We start from the raw sequence: 23403 nt of genomic DNA, 5'->3' as shown, positions 1-23403 counted from the left end.
TTTTGTTTTATCCGTTAATTGTATTAATGGCACAAGGTCCCTAATTACTGGTCTCTGTATGTGTATCATGATATCAACTAATTATTTGCATGTTAAGAATATTCATATATTCATGATTACTTAAGCAAGATATTTTTGATGTGTTAATTGTTATCTATCAGGAGTTACATGAAATGACGGTGTTGAAAGTTTTCTTGATTATTTTTCAACGGTAGTACCCATTTGATCTTAATAAAAAGGAGTATTTCATATATAAATCACTGGTCTGTATTTTTATTCACAAATATCAAAGCAAATGAAAAAATCTGAATCTGTGATACTTTTTATGATACAAATATATTTAAAAAGTTATACAATGAAACATGCTGAACTTTCAATGATTTTCTCGATAACAGCTGATTAACAGACTTTAGCCAACCCGATTAACAGACCTACCGCCGATATCGCCATATACTCAATATAAATTAACCGTCCAATCTCTCGGTTACCCGAGTGTCGGCCGTGGACATATTACTAAAATTATGTAATGTAATCGATTTTCCTGTTTTAAACTTATTGCTTTTAAAATTTAATTTATTAGATATGTAATCGGACAACTAATGTCTTAATTTTTTTCTCTGTAGTTTACGGTTTGAATGTGGGGCTACTTATGACATAATTTTTGTTTCCGAATTAAAAAAAAGATTATTATAATATTATAATTGTTGATGTGCACATGTGTGGTAATAGTGTCAACATGTCTCAAAGAAATCCGCTCATACCGAAGATAGGCGACGGTTTATATTGTGCGTGTCGTGTAGCGAGATATGACAGTTTCCTTAATGTTAACATGATAGACCTTATTTTAAGACTAATTTTGAGATAGAGAACATTAATAAAATCTCTTTACCTTGCTTTAGATTTGTTAAGTTTTGTGTGAAGAATGTAAACTATACCAGCAGTTCTTTTCCGTTCGATTAAAATTGAATTTTATAATTTTGAAAGATATTTGCAATATATCGTATATACAACACATGTAGCTGCCTGTTGAATCTTTACAAGAAATATCAATGGAATTTGAAATATAATACATTTCATTATCTCAAAAATAAAGAAAGTTTTGTCAATTGTATTCTTGTAATGAAATAATTGACAATTTCGTAATACTGTAGTTTTAACTACAATGTAGCTCCCTAAGTAAATTTTTTTTACTAAAGTGTAGACAAAAAAAAAATCAACAATATAACACATTGGTGATACTTGAATGCTCCTTTCTAATCATGAAAGTAACTCATTACATCGATAGGAAATTTGTATATCTATTAAGAATTGAATGCTTCTTTTTGTAACTTTATTTGGGTGTAAAAGCGTTGACCGAATTACATTTTGTATGAAGCGCGGAAGCTTTATTGTGGGACCATATGCTATCATGAATGATAAGTCTTATTGAGTAATGCAATTGCTTAAGGAATAACGCGTGGTGTGCAGTTATCCAATCACAATACTAGTAAAGTATTATAATGAAAAATACATCTAATGTAAATATTCTAATTTGAAGTGATTCATGACAAGTTTGCCTATTGAATATGTCCGAAGCCTCAGTCTGGAAAATATCCTTATCACAAAACATGTCAAAAGTCAAAGATGTACAAAACGTGTATAGATTTATCATCATTTATGTATTTAGTGATCATTCCAACAAATGCACGAGAAACGTACGAAGGAACTTCAATAAACTGATTAAGACCATTTAAATTGTCACTATCTATCGCCCTAATTTTTGGAGGTAACATGTAAAGACTTGTTGCTCAGTTAGCATGTGGCAATTGTTTATGTTACTTTCCTACGTAATCATCTTAAAGGCGCTTGTTGATTGAATGCAATATCTAGTCACCACCTTGTGGATCTGAAGTTCTATCTTAATCCAGCAAGGGTGGACAGGAGGGTACTAGAACGTAACCCTGGGTCAGCGACGATATATTCTATTATAATAACAACAAAACATCCGAAATAAGCAAGTACATGGTTCATAAATTATTATATTACAGCCGATTGCATTGAGTGTGTAGGTAAAGGTAGAATATTAGGCTAGCTTGTTTGCTAGCTTAACTTTTAAGTCATTATTAGGTTATGTAAACAACCCTCCTTTAAGAGTAGACTAGTCCAACAGATAATAAATCTATCTGTCTGTAGGACTAGGCTTCTTCAAAAGGAGGGTAGTATACCTTTCCTATGAATGACTTCACGGTTGAGCTTGCAAGCAAGCTAACCAAATATAATACCTTTACCTACACAATCAATGCAATCGGCGAGAACATGTTACTAAGTTGAAAAACTTGTGTCTAATCCATTTGCCTTTTTTGAACAACAAAATATGTTAAAACTAAACTAATGCAATCGGCTGTAAGATTTCCGTATTTGTTTCTTAGTCTCAGGAACTACTTCAACTTTGTTCTAATTACCTGTAGTCTTTTAGGTTTTTTTTTTTACATATATAAAAGAGGACTTCCAAATATCATGACACAGGGATTGTGTTAAGTTTTGTTACATGTAGATATTTTGTTGTATCCGTTAATTGTATTAATGGCACAAGGTCCCTAATTACTGGTCTCTGTATGTGTATCATGATATCAACTAATTATTTGCATGTTAAGAATATTCATATATTCATGATTACTTAAGCAAGATATTTTTTATGTGTTAATTGTTATCTATCTAGAGTTACATGAAATGACGGTGTTGAAAGTTTTCTTGATTATTTTTCAACGGTAATACCCATTTGATCTTAATAAAAAGGAGTATTTCATATATAAATCACTGGTCTGTATTTTTATTCACAAATATCAAAGCAAATGAAAAAATCTGAATCTGTGATACATTTGTACTAACTGTTATATTTCTCAACGTAATTCATACGATTTACTCAAAACATTTCTATGTATAGCCAAAACTATTGGAAACACAACTATTGTAATCTAAATTTGTTAAGTCAACTTATATTTTTAAGCCGCCAATTATATTCTTTTTTGTATGTCCGTAATATGCATTAAATATTTGCCACTGGCCGTTCCTTAAGCTACAAGTCAACCAACACTTTAATAGCACAAATATATGTGTTATTTTATGATAGAGTTCTCTTAGATAGCTAATGTTACCGCTATTAGTAGTTTATATACTCTATGAAAGGGCAGATAAAAAACAATTATCGAACAAATTTTGTCAGACGATACTATATCTTCTTTCCTATCGGAAGTATTTAAATGCACCAATCGATTAGCTAAAAGCGTAAAAACTACATTCACTTACATGTAGTGAGAAGCTTAGACTTTGTCTACCAATAAAATGTCAGCTGAAATCTATATCAATCAATCAGAGAGCAGGTACATTTCAGTTTATTGAAAAATATCATGTAATTGCCGTTATTAGACTTGTTATAAGAATGTCATAAATATTGAAAGATGTGGATTTTTATGAATAGCTGTTTCACAAGTGATATTATTCATTTGCGAATATAGAAAATATCAAATGGAAATATTTAGGAATTCTGTAGTAACTTATAAAAGATAATTATGCATCATAGTTTGCAAGAGGTTGAAGAAGGAAAACTAATGTATTTCGATAAAATGAAACGTGTGCCAAGCCCGTTGATTGGGGATAATAATTGCAGCATGTATAATGAAAAATTTATTAATCCAAAACCAAGAGTGCGATCCACTTCTATGAAAAAAGCTAAAAATAAGACGTTTGAGAGTTATGAAATTGATGGAATTCGACCTAGAACAAGCAGTTTACCAACGAAAAACAACTACAGGAGGCCTTTAATAAAGAACTTGAGAACAAACTACGAAGATCAAGATCACGACTTGTATAGACTAAGAACTTTTGAAATGACATCGAAAGGCATCGTCAACCGAGGGGATTCCATCAAGTCTCGCAGTACAAACAGTATTGTTTCATCTGAGGGTGATGGATATGCCTTATCAATTGGACCAAGTTCTTGTTCACAAAACAGTCTAGCCAATAGTGATGGTTCTTTACAAAAACCTAAGCCTTATAAGATTGTAATATTGGGTGCCTTAGGTGTTGGGAAATCTACAATTGCCCAGCAGTTTTTGACATCGGAATATAGGTTTGATATTAGCATCGGTAGGCTAAGTCTTTCTAAAATGTCTTAAAGTACTTTTATTTTTTATAGTGTGTCTTTCTATTTTGTGACATGAAATTTTTGTTTCAGGTTGGCGCCTTTTAAATCGTTAAACCCTGCTGCATTTGTGTGCACTTGTCCTAAGTCAGGAAGTTTTGACGTTAGTTGATTTGGTTCATTAAGTGTTTCTCGTTTTTTACATAGGGTATAGTATTTAACGTTGGTGTTCCTGTCTGAATGCTATTACACACTAGTCATTTTTGGGGCCCTTTATAACTTGCTGTTCCGTGTAAGTCAAGGCTTCGTGTTGCAGGAGTACTTTGGCCTCTCATGGTTTACTTTTACAAATAGTAGCTTGGATGGAAAGTTGTCTCATTGGCACGCATACCCTATCGTCTTATATCTATCTTAGATTTTAATTTCAGTTTTACTAAATCTTTAGAATTCGTTCATGTTTTAGAAGTCTTTATACAACTACATTTTTTACATTACAATAGCTTAACTCTTTTAATGTGTACGGACATATATAAAGACTATTGCTCGATTCCGAAGAGATCTCTTTATGATTTGTGTTTAGTATCCATTATTAGAGTAATTATTTATCGTTTATATTTTAACATTTTATGACAAGTGCATCTTGTCCATGATATAATATATATCTAATAATGAACATCGATTATTCTCCAATGGTATCAAGTAAAAATTAGCTAATAGCTCCAGTGCTGAAATACAATGGCAAAAAATGAGTTGAAGAAATTATCCCTGAAACAAGAATGTGTCCATAGTACACGGATGCCCCACTCGCACTATCACTTTCTATGATTAGTGGACCGTTAAATTGGGATAAAAACTCTTATTTGGCATTAAAATTAGAAAGATTATATCATAGAGAACCTGCATACGAAGTCTCAAGTTGATCAGACTTCAACTTCATCAAAAAACTACTTTGACCAAAACTTTAACCTGAAATTAGCACTTTCATTTTCTATGTTCAGTGAACCGTGAAAGTGGGTCAAAACTCTAGTTTGGCATAAACATTAGGAGATTAAATCATGGGGAACATGTATACTAAGTTTCAAGTTGATCGGACTTCAACTTCATCAAAACCTACTTTGACCAAAAACTTTAACCTGAAATTTGCACTATCATTTTCTATGTTCAGTGAACCGTGAAAAAGGGGTCAAAACTTTAATTTGGCATTTCAATTAGAAAGATCATATCATAGGGCACATGTGTACTAAGTTTAAAGTTGATTGGACCTTAATTTAATCAAAAATTACCTTGACCAAAAACTTTAACCTGAAGCGGGACAGACGGACGGACGGACGGACGGACGAACGAACGGACGCACAGACCAGAAAACATAATGCCCCTCTACTATCGTAGGTGGGGCATAAAAATCATTTAAAAATTATGCTTAAATTTTACACACGTAAATCATATTATCATCAGTATTTTTTTTTCTTCTCGTGTCTTTTCATTTGTTTCAGCCTTTCAACGTTTTGAGTCCCCAGGTTTTTTCCCCACCAGAGAGTATAACTTAATACACATCATTTGAATGCGCATCTTGTATACAGAATAACTTACATTAAAAATGATTGATACACATGTCGTAAACTTTTGCTTAATATAGGTGTATTTTGAAATTGTTCTGTCCTATTGTCCTAGGTAATAGTACGTTAAAAATTCCTATGCCAACCTACTCCAGAAATTGTCTATCTTTGAAAAAATACTTTCATCTCAAAAGGCATTTCTAGTAAAATATTAAAATTCTGGTATCAGTTCAAATCTACTCTTTACACAGCATTTTTATCTATACCTTTTACATGACAAATTTGAGACACCTTCTAATTATCAAAAATTAAAGTTTTATCACTAGTCTTGTAGTCAGCACTTTTGTGTTCATAAACAGCTCAGGTGGATTTTGCTTTGTCCACCCGTCCACAGTGGGAGTGGGCACCGGGTGGGCAAAAGAAGTAGGTCCGGTAAAGACCGATTTTGGCCTCAAATTTCAGGTTCATGTGACGAAAGATTTTGACCACTTTTTAAACACTTAAGTGTCTATTTTATTTGAATTAATTAGTTTATGCGAAAGATTTTAACAGATTTAGTCATTAAAAACGATCTGATTCAAGCTCAAATATGAAAATTCTACCTAATATGCCGAAAAATTTCACTTTTCAGATGGTTTTTGGTAAAAATGAAAGTGGCCGCATCGATCCGTGTTCATCCTCAACCTTTATATATGTTATGTATTATCATAAAATACAACTTACGTTTCAATATTAAGGATGAACACGAATGCGGTCACTTTCGTTTTACACGCAAACAGTCTAAAATTTAACTAAAATGCTAGAATTATGAGGATTTCAGTAATTTAGCATGTCTTAATGGTGCTAGTACCGGATATATGTGCATTGTATTGTTAAAAACAGCCTATATTTATGTAGCAGAGGCATGCTACTGTCCAATAAATAACTAAAGGTTTACATTTTAACAATTTTGTAAAACTGCTATATTTTGGGGCCAAAAAGGGGTCTTACTGAACCTACTCCTTTCTACCTTGTCCACTCTTCCCGCCCATAGACATGGGCATGCAATTTCTTTTGTTTGATTACAATACTTGCAAGTACAATCAATTGAAAAAAGCAGATAAGTATTTGTAATCAATATTTTTACAAAAAAAAAGAGATTATAGCTGGAGTGGGCACGGGTGGGCTGTCCACGGTGGGCCGGTGGAAAAAGCAAAACCCACCCGGACTGTTATACATTATCAAAGATACGTCCATTGTCTGTAATTGATAAAATGACAAATGCTGGAAACTGCTACATAATTCCAACAGTATTTGGTTTTGCATTGTACTTCAAAAGTCTGAGCAATTGGTTAAATGTATTGTAATTGTTATTCACATTTGCAAGACCCTAATCTAATAGAATGCTTAATATTGGAACCCGCTTTTCTGATTAAAAGTTAATTTGCTTTCCTATTTGAATATCAATAAAATATTTGCTAAATGACATAAAGCAAACAATTGCCAATCAACCAGAAAAACAAGTGCAATTACATGCAAACAATTTCATAAATATAAAACACAAAGATAATCAGGAAATGAACTTGTTCAGACATTTATTTGCATTTCGGAATAACTAGAAGTTGATGCAATTGTAAAAACATTAAATCTGTTTACTAAAAGGAACACCAAAATTAAGCAAAAAATTTAAAAAAATATAAGTCGTAACTTTTCTCGTTTAAATTGTTTTACATTTGCCATTTCGCGGTCTATTTGAGCTGACTATGCGGTATTGGTTTTACTCATTGTTGAAGGTAATACGATAACCTGAAGTTATTTATTTCTGTGTCATTTTGGTCTCTTGTGGAGAGTTGTCTCATTAACAATTATACCACATATTCTAATTGTTATATTTGCATCACTTTTTGCCAAATTACAGTGTTGACTAGGATATAGATATAATAAGATGTGGTGTGAATGCCAATGAGACAACACTCCATCCCAGTCACAATGTCTAAAAAGTAAAAAAAAAAAAAAATACATCATAGTACGGCCTTCAACACAGAGCCTTGGCTCATACCGAACAGAAGGATATAACGGGCCCCAAAATGACTAGTGTAAACCCATTCAAACAGGAAAATTATGCACATTAAAGAACAAATAAAACATTGCATTAAGTATTTGTAGGGTTTGCATACACACTTCCGTATATTGTTTTAGTTCATAGCTTATAATATCCGTTGAAATCATTTGTTTTGATAACGTTTTCTTATAAATAGACATGTTACGAAAAGGTATATTCTCGACGATGAGGTTGACAATCAGACTTTAAATTTGGGGACGGTGTCAAAACATTGATTATAGATTTAACATGTTTAAATAGGTAAAATTTATTACTGTAAACACAAACACGTTCGTGGCATTTTATGTTGTATATTTGCCGTGGTTACTTAAAACTCAAAGGGAATTTAAACTCATAGATCGAAGACAAACTGACAACTGTTTTGCGTAAAATAAAAAGACAAATAACAGTCAACAAAAACACAAACCGACTAAGCATATAAATTTAACAAATCTCTTTGACATATAATATAGTTAACTATAGACATCCACTTCATTTGCAATTTCGCGGATAGTCGCTAATTGGCAATTATTATATCACATCTTAATATTTCCTGTTTAAAGATACGTATAAGTGAGAGTTATTTGTGTTTTTGTTGTTAATTATGCAATTACTTTACGTGAAAAGACTGGAAAACACGTGTTATGTTTTATTCGTAGTATGTATAGAAATCAACTGAAGTTACCTCCCGTTAAAGTGTTCATTTCAATTATTTTGAAATATTTGAAAAATAAAACATTTTTACTCTTTTAAACTTATAAATTCAAAAGAGTGATACAATTTGTATATACAAATGAAAAAAGTAACATATCACGAGTTGCTTTCTTACAAAAGTTTAACTGCAAGAATAATAAATAAATAATACCGCAACTAGCATTATTTTGATTTTAATAAAATGATTCATTTCAATGTATGGGGTGCACTCTTACCTAATGAAGGTAACTGAAGGTGAGTGCGCCAACCTTTCCAAAGTTCTAGTAGGCAGTTGTGTTTTCGCCTATGGACTGTCATAATGTACAGCGCCGACGGAGGAGAACCCATTACTGCTTTAGTCGTGCACCGTTACTAGGTGTATTTTCTGATGGGTCAGCAATGACCCTAAAGAATTTACTTTGGAACGGATCTCTATCTATCTTTCTACTTTTTCATCCTTACTCTTTATTCTTCTTTCAATCTTCCTTACAATCTCTATTATTTTCTCTCACTTTATATTTTTCACATCCTCTCTCTCTCTCTCTCTAACTTTCAGTCTTACTTTTATCTCAATCTTTCGTTTTCTCTCAATCTTTCTTTCTCTATTTCTATTCACTGTGTGACTGAGTGTAAGTGAGAGGTGTCAGTGAGATAGAGAGTGTTAGCGTGAGAGACTGCTAGCGTGAGAGAGTGCTAGTGTGAGACAGTGCTAGTGTGAGACAGGGTGGAGAGGGTGGAAGTGCGAGAGAGGGTGGAAATGTGAGAAAGGGTGGAGAGGGTGTTAGTGTGAGAGAGGGTATTAGCGAGAGAGAGTGCCAATGTAAGATAGGGTGCCAGGGTGAGAGTGGGGTGTCAGGGTGAGAGAGTTAGTATGCCAGTGTGAGAAAGTTTGTAACAGTGTACAGGTTTGAGAGAAGACTGTTTGCGACAGAGATTGTTTGAGAGAGCAGTGTGACGGAGTGACAGAGTGACAGAGAATAAGTGAGTATTACAGAGAGTGTAAGAGAGAGAGATAATGGATAAGTGAGGGCGAGTCTATAAGAGAAAAGGTGAGACCTAGTGTGAGGGGGGAAAAGTAAGATATTTAGAAAATCCCACAGTACGTGAGAGACTGCGTCGAGAGAGTGACGTAAAAGAAAAACGAGATGAGTGGAAGTGGAAGTATGTAAGGATTTAATGGATGAATTAGACAGAATGAGTGAGTAGACATTTTTTTTTACATTTGTTTGTTTATTGGCATTATTTTGGAAACTAATGAAGAGACATTTTATATATCCAAAAAGATCTTCAATTCTTTGAATTTCCCCAACGCGTAATTCAACATCTTATATTTTACCCTTCATTCTGTAATTTATTCAGCATTTTGTTTAATATATAAGATAAAGAGAAACAGGGGGAAAAGTAGACGTAATTGTAAAGCAAAATTATGATCCGGAGGAAACAATGTCACAGTAGTTGTTGTTATTTTTTTTTATCCGGAGGAAAATATTTCCCTGGGATATTTATTCCTTTGCCGTGAAATTCTATCTGGGTAGTTAACTTATTGAATAGTTATTAGAAAAAACTTATCCTTTACAAATACTATGAAATAATAATAGTGTATTTGAATTAAAGCTAAATTGTTAAAAAAAAAATGTATTATGATAGGAAATAATTTCACAAATTATAATTGAAAAAATGTCCTGAAATATTCAAGTAAAGATTATTCGTTTAAAAAGAAAATTATTATGAAACATAAGAAAGAAAACCGGAAGTAATTTCAAAGATCGTAATTATGAAATAATATCATGACTAAATTAAGTGAAATACATGTAAATGTGAGTTGTTTGCAGATCTCAGTACAAATATAAATTAAAAGGTAAAGCCGTAGAAATATAGTTGCATTACTACTTTTAACAGTAATGTAAGCATTTGATTATGATGATATTTTTAACTATATAAATAGTTTTATCTGGAGACAAATATGTAGTTGTTGAGTATATATGGAAATCAGATAAATCATAGCATAACAATATATTGGAACAAAAGAAATTTTAACAGCTGGATAGTATTAATCTGTGAAATGTTATCTGTCTATTTACATCATGTTGTAAGTCATCTAAAATGAATATATAAAAAATAAGATTCAAGGAAAAATTTCACTATGAAATAGATTCAAGAATATATTATATATATATATTAATATCTTTAAAATATAAATTGTTCATAATTACCTCCCTTTGATAAATTATGCAAATTTGTTCTACCTTTGTGAAACATTTTATAATTATAGTCTGGTATATATTGATTGTGAGTAACTTACATAGTAGTTAATGGGTATCTATTTCATAAGGTTCTGTGAAATATGGTATGGCAAATATATACCGGTGCATACTATCCGCATAATACAGATAGATTTTCACTCCTCTGGAAAAAAATCTACCTGTGAAATACCATGTCTGGAAAAAAAAATTACTGTGACAAATTATAATTTGATTTACGCAAATTTTCAGAATTTTTTTTTACTACACTCGTTAATTTAGTATACTTCAACAACATTTTTAGTAAACATAAAAGAATGCCCGATCAAAATTTAGACAGAGAAAGTTAGAACAGTTGCTATTTAAAGATTGAATGACTGTACTCTTTTACCATCAAATAACATGGAAACCGAATGAAATATGTATTAAAAGTGATGCTTTCTGCATTTTAATTCGTATTGATGATATTTCAGTTATCATGCACATATTTAAGACATGCACGAGAAATAGTTAAATTATTCAAAAAGAAGTATGCAAATTGATAGGTATTTTAGGTATATATGTATGAACTGCAATCAAAGACCTGCAAATTACCAGTTTTTAACAGGTCATGGAGAGACGCCACATCCGAATGTGGAATGATTTTTATGCCCCACCTACGATAGTAGAGGGGCATTATGTTTTCTGCTTTGTGCGTCCGTTCGTCCGTTCGTCGTCCGTCTGTCCAGCTTCAGGTTAAAGATTTTGGTCAAGGTAGTTTTTGATGAAATTGAAGTCCAATCGACTTCAAACTTAGTATACATGTTCCCTATGATATGATCTTTTTTTATTTTAATGCCAATTAGAGGGTTTACCCCAATTTCACGGTCCACTGAACATAGAAAATGATAGTGCGAGTGGGGCATTCGTGTACTGGGGACACATTCTTGTTAAGATAAATGAATAGAACCGATTGAGAATTGGAATCATAGATTTTTGGATAAGGGTCGAAATGAAGAATGAAAACGTAAACCTGGAAAAACTGAGAAAAAAAAGAGTTTCTTCTTTTTGCTTGCCCTTTCGTTTTCTTGGAGCGATGTTTGAGATTGTATGTGATAAAATTTGGGTCAGTTCACCAAAAACTTTATAGTCAGCCTTGTCCACCTTATTCAAGTTAACTTTTGAGTTGTTCTTTCGTCTTCTTTTAGGATATATCACATTTCAATGACAACATCAGTGGAATGTTGTCAGAGACGTTGCTATATATTTCCTGTTTTTCACTCTTGACAACATTTCTCTTATAATGGTCTTGAAATAAATGTAGTCTATTGCAGACATGGCTTGGCCACTTCGGTGTATGAAAGTAATTCCTCATTCAACTGTGATATGGCTGTTTTTCGTTGAGAATTTGTTGAACTGTACATGTTTTCATTAAGGTATCCACCTATTATTAATTGATGAGAGTTTTTAAAGATTTCAAAAATTTCATGAAGGTGGTCTAAACATTCATTGAGTTCAGTAAAGTGGTTGTTAGAGCACCTTCATGATAGGTAAACATATATATAAATACTAGTAGTTTTGGGATTTCCTTAAATTTTCATACATTGAATTCTCACATTTCCTAGTTGCAGCGGAGTAATTATATCGTAAACTGAATGGTCACCTTCGTAACCTCGAGACATATGATTTGGTGGAATGGGATTATACATATCAACCGCTTTACCAGATCCATTGAAATGTTTATGTAGTTCTTGTAATAGATGTATTTTCAATCAAAAACCAAAGTTCTTTGATAAGCATTTTATCAATCTTATTCATGTTATTCTCGATCTCTTGAATAAGAGGCACAGTAGTTAAAATATGTTTACAATTAAAATCTAAAATTCTCAAGATAGCCTTCTCTTTTACCGTATTACATCTGTTCATAACATTAAAAGACTGACATAACATAAACACAAATTATAAAGAATAATGAAGCTTATTCACTTTAGATTGGAACACTTTGATGTGTATTAATGTACGAGTAAAAATTTGACAATACGAGTAAACAAAAACCAAGAGTTAAAATGTATGCACGTTCAACAAAACATCGTTAACTCCGACTTTTGTCACGTGACTAATGTCTTGACCTTAGTAGCCATTCAATCGTTTGCCGAAAATTGTTTGCTGTACAACTGATAATTTTGCCAAGAGTAGCTATTCTCCCATATAAAGCGAATAAAATTGCAAGCATTTAATATCAACACAAACAATTTGTAAACAGTCAAAAAAAGTTGTTCAGTTGTTTTTTATAAAGATGTTGACAAAGTTGCTAGATGCGGACCGCGAAGGAGACTTAACAAAAAACATCTCAATACACAGTTATTCGAGTATTGCTATTTGCTTAGAATAGGAACAGAATATCAGGAGACAACATTATATTCTACGACGACACAAAAGGACCTTTATTTCTATTATAGATTATCAGACTAATATGTTAATGTACAAACTTGGCACGGACGTCTTATTATTTACTCTCGTAAGGATATTTGTTATCCCGTATAAGAAAAGTATAAAATGGCATGTGTTACAAAATGAAGACATTTTAGTTAAAAATCCCGAGTTTTCCCTGTTAACCTTAATTTATCTGTCTTTGTCAATATATTCACCTATAATGGAATTTAACTGCTTGATCCCTTCATGCATGCTTTATGGTCCGTGGCAGTTATTTCAAACAGAGCTATGTCGAGTATAAATTTCCAACAAAGAAGCTAGATTTGGTATGTGGTACAATTGTAATGAATGGCAAAGAGAGACTACCCCTTCAAAAAACAAAGAATGTTGTTTAGGGGATTACATTTCGGCTTTTATGCAGTATAAATACAGACACCAATAAAATATGAGAGTACAAAACAAAAAATAGAAACACATAATAATTACTTCAGCATAAGAAAATTAAGCCGTGTTGTCATTGTGGATTAATCTTTACCGATAAGGTACTTCAGTGTTAGAAGCATCTAGTCTGGTTTAATGTGCACAATCGAGAAATGAAAAATTACCACAAAGTCTTCATAACATGCCTTCAAGTACAAGATCATAGATTAAAGCGGAACGAACATATTATTTGTTATGTTTTTTGACTGTTTTGACGCTTAATTGTTGCATTAACATGTACATTTATGTATAAACTATAAATGTAGACAAGCGTTCTTCTTTTTCTTTTGAAAATGTTATCGATTGGGTATTCCGTGATTTATATAAAATACATGTACACCATAATATGTGCATTGACGGTATGGTTCCATCCATATATCACTCACTACATGAGTGCATGATAGAGCGTTGCATTTATGTACGATTAAATCATCTTTTTGTTTTATTTACAAAATAAAAAAAAACCAGCTAAAGTATTTACTTCTTATACATTTTGCGAAAGAGGTCCTGTGAAGACATATTTTAATATATTTTTATAATTATTATATCGGTAACAAATATGTAGAAGATTTAATAATGAATATTTGGATGCGCATGTACAAGTTGCAATTGAAATTGAAACACAATGTACATACTATACATGTTTTATGAACACATGTTTTAGAACGTTAAAGATGTATTAAACAGAGAGGCTATGTATTTTTTTTTGGTCCTTATTTTTCTTTCAGAAACAAACACCAAATGATTGAACTAAATGTACGACTTACGATTATCAAAGAATAGTATGAATGTTTTAGACAAACTAAGTATTTGCTCTTGATAACTACATGTATTATAGGTAGATATATAAGAATTTAAAGAGAAAATAGAATATGTAAACATTGTAATATAAATGAGGTTGATGATGAAACCTACTTTTTCATAAAAATGTAAAATTAATAAATCTTCACATAATCAGCTTTAAAAAGATATAAATAATATATGTCCAGAATACTTTAAATTGTCTGAAACAGATATATTACAATTGATCTTCATTTGATATTATGCAGCTTACTGGTCCTGTTCCGTTCATTAAAAAGTGATTTGCACTGAGAAGAGTGGACACAACACCTGTATAATATTACTGTTTTACCATTTTATATAAATTTTATTATGTTATAATTTTTGCATTATTTATATATTTGTACTGTATTGTTTATATATGCCTTCAATCCCTAGGGGTATAGATGTGCAGTTCATTAATAAATAAATAAATTATTATGTTAAATAGGTTGGAGATATATTTATTGTCTATATTGATCATCTGGTGCATTTAAATTGGTTCTTTAAATGTTGTTAAGGCAGCTTTTTTATTCAGCCACCACAAGTTTTAAATACACACATGAGGTCGTTAGCCCTATTAGGTGTATCGTATTGACACCTAGAAATTATTATCAATCTGAAATGACAGTTTTCCATAATTTAGTAGGGGTCAATCAATGATTTCATCATATATTTGTTGAAAATCATGATAAATCCAGGGTATCAAATTTGATTAGAGAACATCTTGGTATATATGAATTAATACATTTACGTACAACGTATTACTTATTGGCCTTGTGAAAACGGTTCCTCTCCTCAGGAAAATCATCGGATATTTTTTTTTATGTACATGTAAATGTAGGAACTTGATCGGATATGTTTACTAAATTGTTTTACATTTTAAGTACGCTTTATTTATATGTTTGAAACTATGTTTTATTTCTATGACCTATACACAAAGGGGTAGCGTCAATAAAGCAATACAAATCAGTTGAAAAGGCTTATCTCATGAGATCGACACATTGCACAAAAACCAACAACAAAAAACACTAAAGAAACACATTTCAGATCTGAGAGTACTCACAGTTACTGAAAGCTAGTTTAATGCAAATAATTACTATTAGTAATCATACCATATTTTCCTGATAGCATCGAAAAGTTTACCTGAACGTATTCAAGTTGACGGGCTTGCTCGAAAAACACATCACCTTAAAAATTAGAATGACTCTGAGCTATCCCTTTTGATAGTTTTCCATAATTTAGAATTTAACCAAATCTAGTCTCTTCTATTTTTACACGATAATTTTTGTTTAACCTCAGTCATATTTGAAATATCAACGACGTGTTTTATTGAAAAAGAAAAATATTCTGTAATGCTGGTAATGCACACCTTATAAAAAGTTAAATAACAAAAAGACCGAATCCGAGGAAAATTCTTAACTAAAGTCCCCAATCAAATGGAAACAAAATCAAGAGCCAAAACACGAAACCAATGGGTAACAAACTGTCATATTCCTGAATTAGTGCAGGCGTTATCTGACGCAGAAAATGGTTAAGTTAACCTGGTTTTATAGTTTGTCTAATCTCTCACTTGTATGACAGTCGCTTAAAATTCCATTATATTGACAACAAAGTGAAAACAAAATATGAGAGGTAAAAATTAAAAAAAATGTCCTGCAGTCGACAACGTATTATAATCTAAATCACTATAAAAACAAATACAGATGTCAAAAACAAAAACTTTGTTTCATACTCTCAATAAAGATGAATGACAAATCTGAATAAATTCAACTAAAACAAACTATATGTAGGTGTTAATACAAGAAAGTTTCATCATATTTTGATGCTTTTTCGAGTCAAATTTACCATGTTGTCAATTATGAAGATTTGTGATTTTTCTCTGTTTAAACATGTTAAAGAACAAAACGCATACTTCAACTTCCTTGTTATAAATGATTAAAAAAAATACCTATCTATGAAAGTTGAAAGAAAAAGTTATATGGGATGTTTATGTTTCAGGTAAAATTATTTTTTGTACCCCTCACCCATTGTTTGCAAAATTTTAATAAAAAAGACTGACTTGATTCGTACTAGAATTTGAAAATTTCATTCCTCAAAAACTACTTATTGGAAATACACAATTCTTTCACAGAGTTAAGTTTGATCAGGATAATTGTCAAATTCGTTGCTATTTTCCACTTATATTACATGTTTTGGAAATAATTCCAGAACGAGATTTCAAAGAGACTGAACGAGACTGAAATGTCAGAAGTATACATCCTTAAGAGGTCAATTAACAATTTTGGTCAGAGTAACGTTTTTGTAGATCTTACTTTGTTAAACATCATTGCTGTTTACCGTCTATCTCTATCTATAATAATATTCAAGATAATAACCAAAATTGACAAAATTACCAATTCTGGTGCAGCAACCCAATAACGGGTTGTCTGATTCCTATGAAAATATCAGGCAAATAGATCTTGACCTGATAAACATGTTTACCCCATGTCATATTTGCTCTAAATGCTGTGGTTTCAGATATATACGCCAAAATCTACATTTTACCCCTATGTTCTATTTTTAGCCATTGGGGCCATCTTGGTTGTTTGGCCACATTTTTAAACTAGATCCGCCAATGATGCTTGTGGCCAAGTTTGGTCAAATTTGGCCCAGTAGTTTCAGAAGATTTTTGTAAAATGTAACGACGACAGACGCCAAGTGATGAAAAAATCTCACCTTTGGGCCAGGTGAGCTCAAAGTTGATAAGTCTAATAATTCAAATTCAAATGAATTTTTCGTTTAAGAAAATAAAAGTGGATTTTGCTGTGCAACTTTTTCAGTCCTATAAAGGGTGCCAAGATATTAAAATATTTATTAGATTTAAAAATACAAATATAACTATGTTCCGGCAACAAAAAGCAAAATTAGCTGTTATATTGAATATTTTAAATTACGTATCAGCGTTTTTGTTTTACGTTCTTTAAAATGACAAAGTTTGGGCGTGGTGTGTCCTTGGCACGTTCGTCTTGTATATATATATAGGACGTATTAGGCAGCAGACATCACAAAGGATTTTGATAACCTAGTTGGTTGTTCTTTTCAAGGTAAGTAATACTAGTCTTATATAATATTTTTATTTTGTAAATTGATTTTGGCAAATGAAAGTATACTTAAAATATAAAAAGCTAAAATTAAGGTGAGCATATGGAATAACCGTGTTTACTAAAAGCTATTTGAAATACTAATATAGGGAATTATGATTTCTTAATGTATGTACCAAGTAAGGAATATAACAGTTGTTATCAATTAATTAGATTGATGGGTTTCAGCTTTCGATTTTGCCATTTAATTAGGTTTTTATCAATTCGGTTGATGTGTTTGAACTTTCGATTTTGTCATTTGAATAGGGACTCTCCGTTTTTAATACGGTATTATTTTGTATTTTACTCAAGGCATTAAATTGTTTCCCAATCATATTTTTTTTTTCTATAATCTACCCCCATTTAAACGGATTCTTATTAGTCTTTTCCTGCGTCAGTAACGTGGTTCGGGATTCACCTTTATGAATAACACTCACATCAAAATATTTGAAAGTCAGAAATGTATTGGTTCGTTGAAACGTTAGGATCTGCATGTATATGATAAAAAGAAATTTAAAAAGTATAGCCAAATTCATCTTAAGTCAACTTTGAAGAATATTGAACTCAACGTAAAGGCGTGATTGAATTTCTCCCTTTACAGATCAGATCAGTATGCGTTATACTATGATAAAGAACGAAAAATAGATACAAAGATGGCGACAAAGTATGAATATAAAACAAACGAAATAAATTTGAAGTTACAAAATGATTATCACCTTTTTGAAATTAAAGGCATGATTGCAATGTCCTCCAAATTTTTTTTTACAGAGCAGTGTTCTACTTTTTTAGACAAATAATATCAAAGTTATGGAAAATTCTACCAACTCTAATAGCTCACAGTATGGACAATTCAATCTGAAGGGGTCTATAATTCAGTTTGACAGCTTCAGACATACTAATTTGTGACTTTGTTTTAACTGGACACGACTTTACTTTATAAATTAACTGTTTACAAAACTTACATTTTTGAAACACTAAGGTTTTTCCAGCTCAGGAATAGATTACCTGAGCTGTATTTGGCAAAACTTTAAGGAATTTTTTGTCCTCAATGCTCTTCAACTTCGTAAGTTCTTGGCCTTTTTAACTTTGTTCGAACGTCACTGGTGAGTCTTTTGTAGACGAAACGCGCGTCTGGCGCAAATACACAAATTTCAAATCTGCATCAATAATGAGTTTGTTTACATTAAAATATACTACCCACTTTTTTAATATGTAATTCCATTCGCCTACTTAATATTTCATGCATAAAATATAAGGAAATAAAGTTATACACTGTCCAGACTATATTTAAATTAGTAGATATCGAAAATCAAAGGTTATAATCGTGTCCTTGGACCATACATAACACAGTCCTTTTTTATTGGTGCTTCAAAAGTGAGAATGTTTTTATATTCTACCTCATTGACAGCGTTATTATCCAAAACGAAACATTTTGAGCATACTAATGTGGTTGTTTTTTGCAGGATTATTAATACAACTAGACGAATAATGATGATGAATGTATTTTTGATTTTTGTTTTGACTGTTATAGTACTGGTCTCCAGTAAGTATGATATACGTTTGATATTAGTGCATTGAAATTGCATTAGATATATATTATTATAAACATGATCACAGTAAATTCTAAACACAGATAGGTAATGTAGGCTTAAATAAAAAGAGATAAATGATTTTATGTCAATGATACAATACTCAATATGCATAAAAAAAATGGCACATCGAGGTCATTCAGACTTCACAACTTTATATTTTTCATTCATAATTGTATTCGCCAAATAAATATTTTGGAATTTGTTATATATGATTATTGAATTTAATTGTATATCTTCTTTAAAATTATGATTTTTCCCCCAACAGAATCGACTTGCCTCATTGCATTTTCTTCTTACATGAGCGAAAACAAAGCTATCTCACAAAGTAATTCAATTGGTTATGGAACAACTTTAATCTTTGATAAAAAAGAAATAAATGCAGGGTCAGATTACAGCGTCGTAACAGGGAAGTTTACTGCTCCTTATTCTGGTATTTATGCATTCACTTGGACCATCTGCGTAGATTCACGTTATCCTAACCCTTCTGGAGAATATAATTACGGGGAATATGGTACACAACTAATGATGGGCTGGAGAACAATCGGTGTTTTACATACAGACACTGAGAAAAGGTACGACGACGCATGCTCCACAGGATTTGTCATCAAATATATACCACATAAGAATCAAGTTTATGTCAGAAATGTCTACGCTCACCAAGGTCGTCTGCTAAGCAGGGAAGGTCAGACCAGAACAACGTTTTCGGGATGGAAAATGCAGTAAAAGGCAGACCTAACGGAACAAAGCTCTCCAGATCTAAAATTTAATATTCAAAATAAAATTTGAAGAAGATGTTTTATTTTATTTTTTTGTTAAAAGGATAGAAAACAAATAGATATAGGAAGATGTGGTATGAGTGCCAAAGAGTGTATTAGTTTTTTGCCCAACATAACAAAAACTAAAGAACGAGCATTACAAACCTAACCATAAACTCGGTTCATTTTTTTCTTATCTCGAAGGGTAAGCAGAATCTATAAGAAGCCGCTCTTATATGTTTTGTTTTGGGGCATGTTAATGCCGACTATGCATGAGTCTGGTTCTTAATCAACCCTTACTGTTCAGACACTTGTGACGTTAATAAATTTTAAATCGCAGCACCATGCTCTTTGATACCGAATGAATGGAAAATGTATATACAATATGCAAGTGGAGTTGGCATACCAGCGCTAAGGTGTGTGTGTGAGGGGAGGGGGGTATTTATATATATATATATATGTTGGCCACTGATATAAAAGGAGTAGGTTCATTAAGACCCCTTTTTGGCCCCAAAATATAGCAGTTTTACAAAGTTGTTAAAATGTAAACTTTTAGTTATTTATTGGACAGAAGAATGCTTCTGCTACATAAATATGGGCTGTTTTTGACATAACAATGCACATATATCGGGTACTAGCACCATAAAGTCATGCTAATTTACTGAAATCTTCACAATTCTAGCATTTTAGTTAAATTTTAGACAGTTTTCAGGTAAAACGAAAGTGGCCGCATTCGTATTCATCCTTAATATTGAAATGTAAGTTGTATTTTATGATAATACATAACATATATAAAGGTTGAGGATGAACACGGATGCGGCCGCTTTCGTTTTTGACAAAAACCATTTGAAAAGTGACATTTTTTGGTATATTTGGTAGATTTTTCATATATGAGCTTGAATCGGATCGTTTTTAATTACTAAATCAGTTAAAATCTTTCACATAAACTAATTGATTCAAATGAAATAGACACTCAAGTTTTAAAAAGTGGTCAAAATCTTTCGTCAGATGAACCTGAAATTTGAGGCCAAAATCGGTCCTTACCGGACCTACTCCTTTGATATCATGCAAAAAAAAACTTATTTCCATTATCCCAAACAATATGCACTAAACTGTGATACTAGAAATATAGAAAAGTTCTTGAAATACGTCCAGTATATAATTGAATAATCAATGGGTTTTTTTCTGAACTAAACCACTGCACAAATCTTCTCTCAGAACAAAATGTCCTATATTTTGTTCTCTGATGTACATTCATATTTCTTTAAAGCCACTGAATTTTGCTGAATTCTTCAATTTTTTTGATAAATTATCGTGTCGGCCAAAACAATTTTCACCATTACTTGTGTGACATATTCTAAGAGTTTATAACTAACATGCTGTAATTCGCTTTGACCTGGTATTGCAAAGTTTAAAGTTTTCCCTCTTATGCTGGTCGAAAACATTGTCTAAATTCCGAAGGGATAAGAGGGATATGTTATGCAACTTCCAAAGAAATAATCCAATCAAAAACAGGAACTCCATTCTGACATTTGTTTAATCAAGCAATTTAACACTGCTTTTACCTCCGATAACGTGACACCGTCATAAACGTAATTCGAACGAACTTGTTTTAGTTTCATGATTTTACGTCGGTAGGCTCCAGGGCGATATCCGAAACTTCTCATGGTCTTGTCTTTAAAAAAAAAAAGGACAGGTGAAAAACATGTTTTGTCAGTTTGATGTTGACAACCGTTTTCTGTGTGAGCGTCTATGCTTGTAATGTTATTTTCATTTTAACATCTAAAACTATCAAAAAGAAATCTTAAAAATACAATCAATAAAAAATTCATTATAAACTATCTTTTTTATCCTTTTAATATAAAAGATATACTAGGTTTAATATCACAAAATTATAGTTTGCCACATCAGGTTTCATACGAAAACGGCGGGAAAAAAAATTCCCTTGAATTTGACAGTTCTACATTTTATTGCAGTAAAAAGATTCTGGGTCATAAACATACATTTTGGGTGTTTCAATGCACAATTATTTTTTTTATTTGGTGTTCTGTAAACTATTTTCGAAACTTGAGGTTAGATGGTTACTGAAGTTTGTACAGAGGCATAAAAGAAGTACACATTTGATTGGTAATGTTAACGTATCAGTGATGGTTATGCTCTTGTATGCAATGAAATGTTATGTGAAATTAGGTTTGTAGTACTGGATAGTATAAATTTTACTCAGACAAGCAAAGAATTTTTTTAACAAAGATAAATTTTGCATTTTTTTTAAAAAGTTTAAATTTAACAAAGCTAATAGGGAGAATCAATGGTTGTATAATATTACACCTTTAGGTAAATTTAGCTCTAGAATAGTGGCATGTTCATGTACACATTTTGTTCTTTAATTTTTGAAAGTTATGATTTGCCGTACAATGTAAAAAAAAGTCACAAAATTACCAAACCCGGGGAAAATCTATAAAGGAAAGTTCCTAACCATATGGCAAAACCAAAAGCTCAAACACAACACATTAAACGAATGGACAACAGCCGTCACTATACTCCTAACTTGGTACAGGCATTTTCTTGATATGTAGAAAATTGTAGACCAAACCCGGTCTTGAAGCTATCCAAACCTCTCACCCGTATGACATTCGTAAATTCCACTATATTGACAACGTTTTGTGAACAAAACAAACAGATTTGCCGTACAATAAAAGGTAATTGCAAGCCAATTAAATATATCTATTATACTAAAATAACGAGGTCCAATGTGTTAGCCGTCATGGGGTAAATTCGACAAATCAAAGATTTCAACTTTATATATAACTAATATAGGAAAATTACACCATTCCAGACCCTTTTGTTTTTCACATAATTAATATTGCCAAAAATTAACAAGTTCTGGGTCGAATCCGATACTGATACCAATAGCATATTCATCTTTTATTAGGTAAGGTAGCTACCTACTCGTTTGTTTTTACACAAAATAGCCTCCAGTTTGTAACAACATAAAGTAACTTCCAATTTGTTATTACATACAGTAAATTCCAGTTTGATCGTTAAAACGTTAATAACCACAAATGCTGCTAAAGTTTCTACTGCGATTATTATTATAGGTTTAGAACAGCATATTTGTTTTATTCAACACCGTCATATCAGTGCAGGAAATAGTTCATGTTCACAACGCGTAATATTTTTTGTCCTTGTGAAACAATATTTCCCCACAGGAAATTCAACGGATATTTTGTAGGAACATATTCGGATATGTTTACTAAATTGTTTTACATTTAAAATTCGCTTTATTTATATGTATGGAAATATTGTCAATATCAGTGGGCTAATAAATATACAAAATCCAGCACCTTTATTCTTCACTTATCAGATTCAGCAGACATTTTCTTTGGTTCTATTGCAGGAGCGAAATGACAAAATAATATAACAAAATACACAAAGAGGTTACAGTGCAACAACAACTGTCATATTCCTGACTTGGTACAGTTGAAAAAGGTGAATTGAATATGTTTTTATAGCGCTAAACATCTCACTTGTACA

General features: G+C 31.7%; 2 protein-coding genes across 3 annotated transcripts; both read left to right on the top strand.

Annotated features, from left to right (window-relative positions):
- The first annotated feature begins 3548 nt into the window (after positions 1-3548).
- LOC139525081 (uncharacterized) lies at positions 3549-4154 on the top strand. The gene has a single exon (XM_071320262.1). The coding sequence runs from the start codon at positions 3549-3551 to the stop codon at positions 4152-4154; it is 606 nt and encodes a 201-aa protein (XP_071176363.1).
- A 13273-nt stretch (positions 4155-17427) lies between these two features.
- LOC139522399 (uncharacterized) lies at positions 17428-19864 on the top strand. 2 transcript variants are annotated; one of them, XM_071315917.1, is made up of 3 exons: positions 17428-17486; positions 18986-19065; positions 19380-19864. In XM_071315917.1, the coding sequence occupies exons 2-3, from the start codon at positions 19011-19013 to the stop codon at positions 19835-19837; spliced, it is 513 nt and encodes a 170-aa protein (XP_071172018.1). In that variant the 5' UTR covers positions 17428-17486; positions 18986-19010; the 3' UTR covers positions 19838-19864. The 2 variants fall into 2 exon arrangements, with proteins under 2 accessions (XP_071172018.1, XP_071172017.1); XM_071315916.1 differs by lacking the exon at positions 17428-17486 and having other exon boundaries at positions 18873-19065.
- Positions 19865-23403: the final 3539 nt, after the last annotated feature.

This window comes from Mytilus edulis, chromosome 5, assembly GCF_963676685.1.
Source record: "Mytilus edulis chromosome 5, xbMytEdul2.2, whole genome shotgun sequence".
NCBI lineage: Eukaryota > Metazoa > Mollusca > Bivalvia > Mytilida > Mytilidae > Mytilus > Mytilus edulis.
The sequence above is the reverse complement of the archived record's forward strand: the minus strand, read 5'-3'. Positions and strand labels throughout refer to the sequence as shown.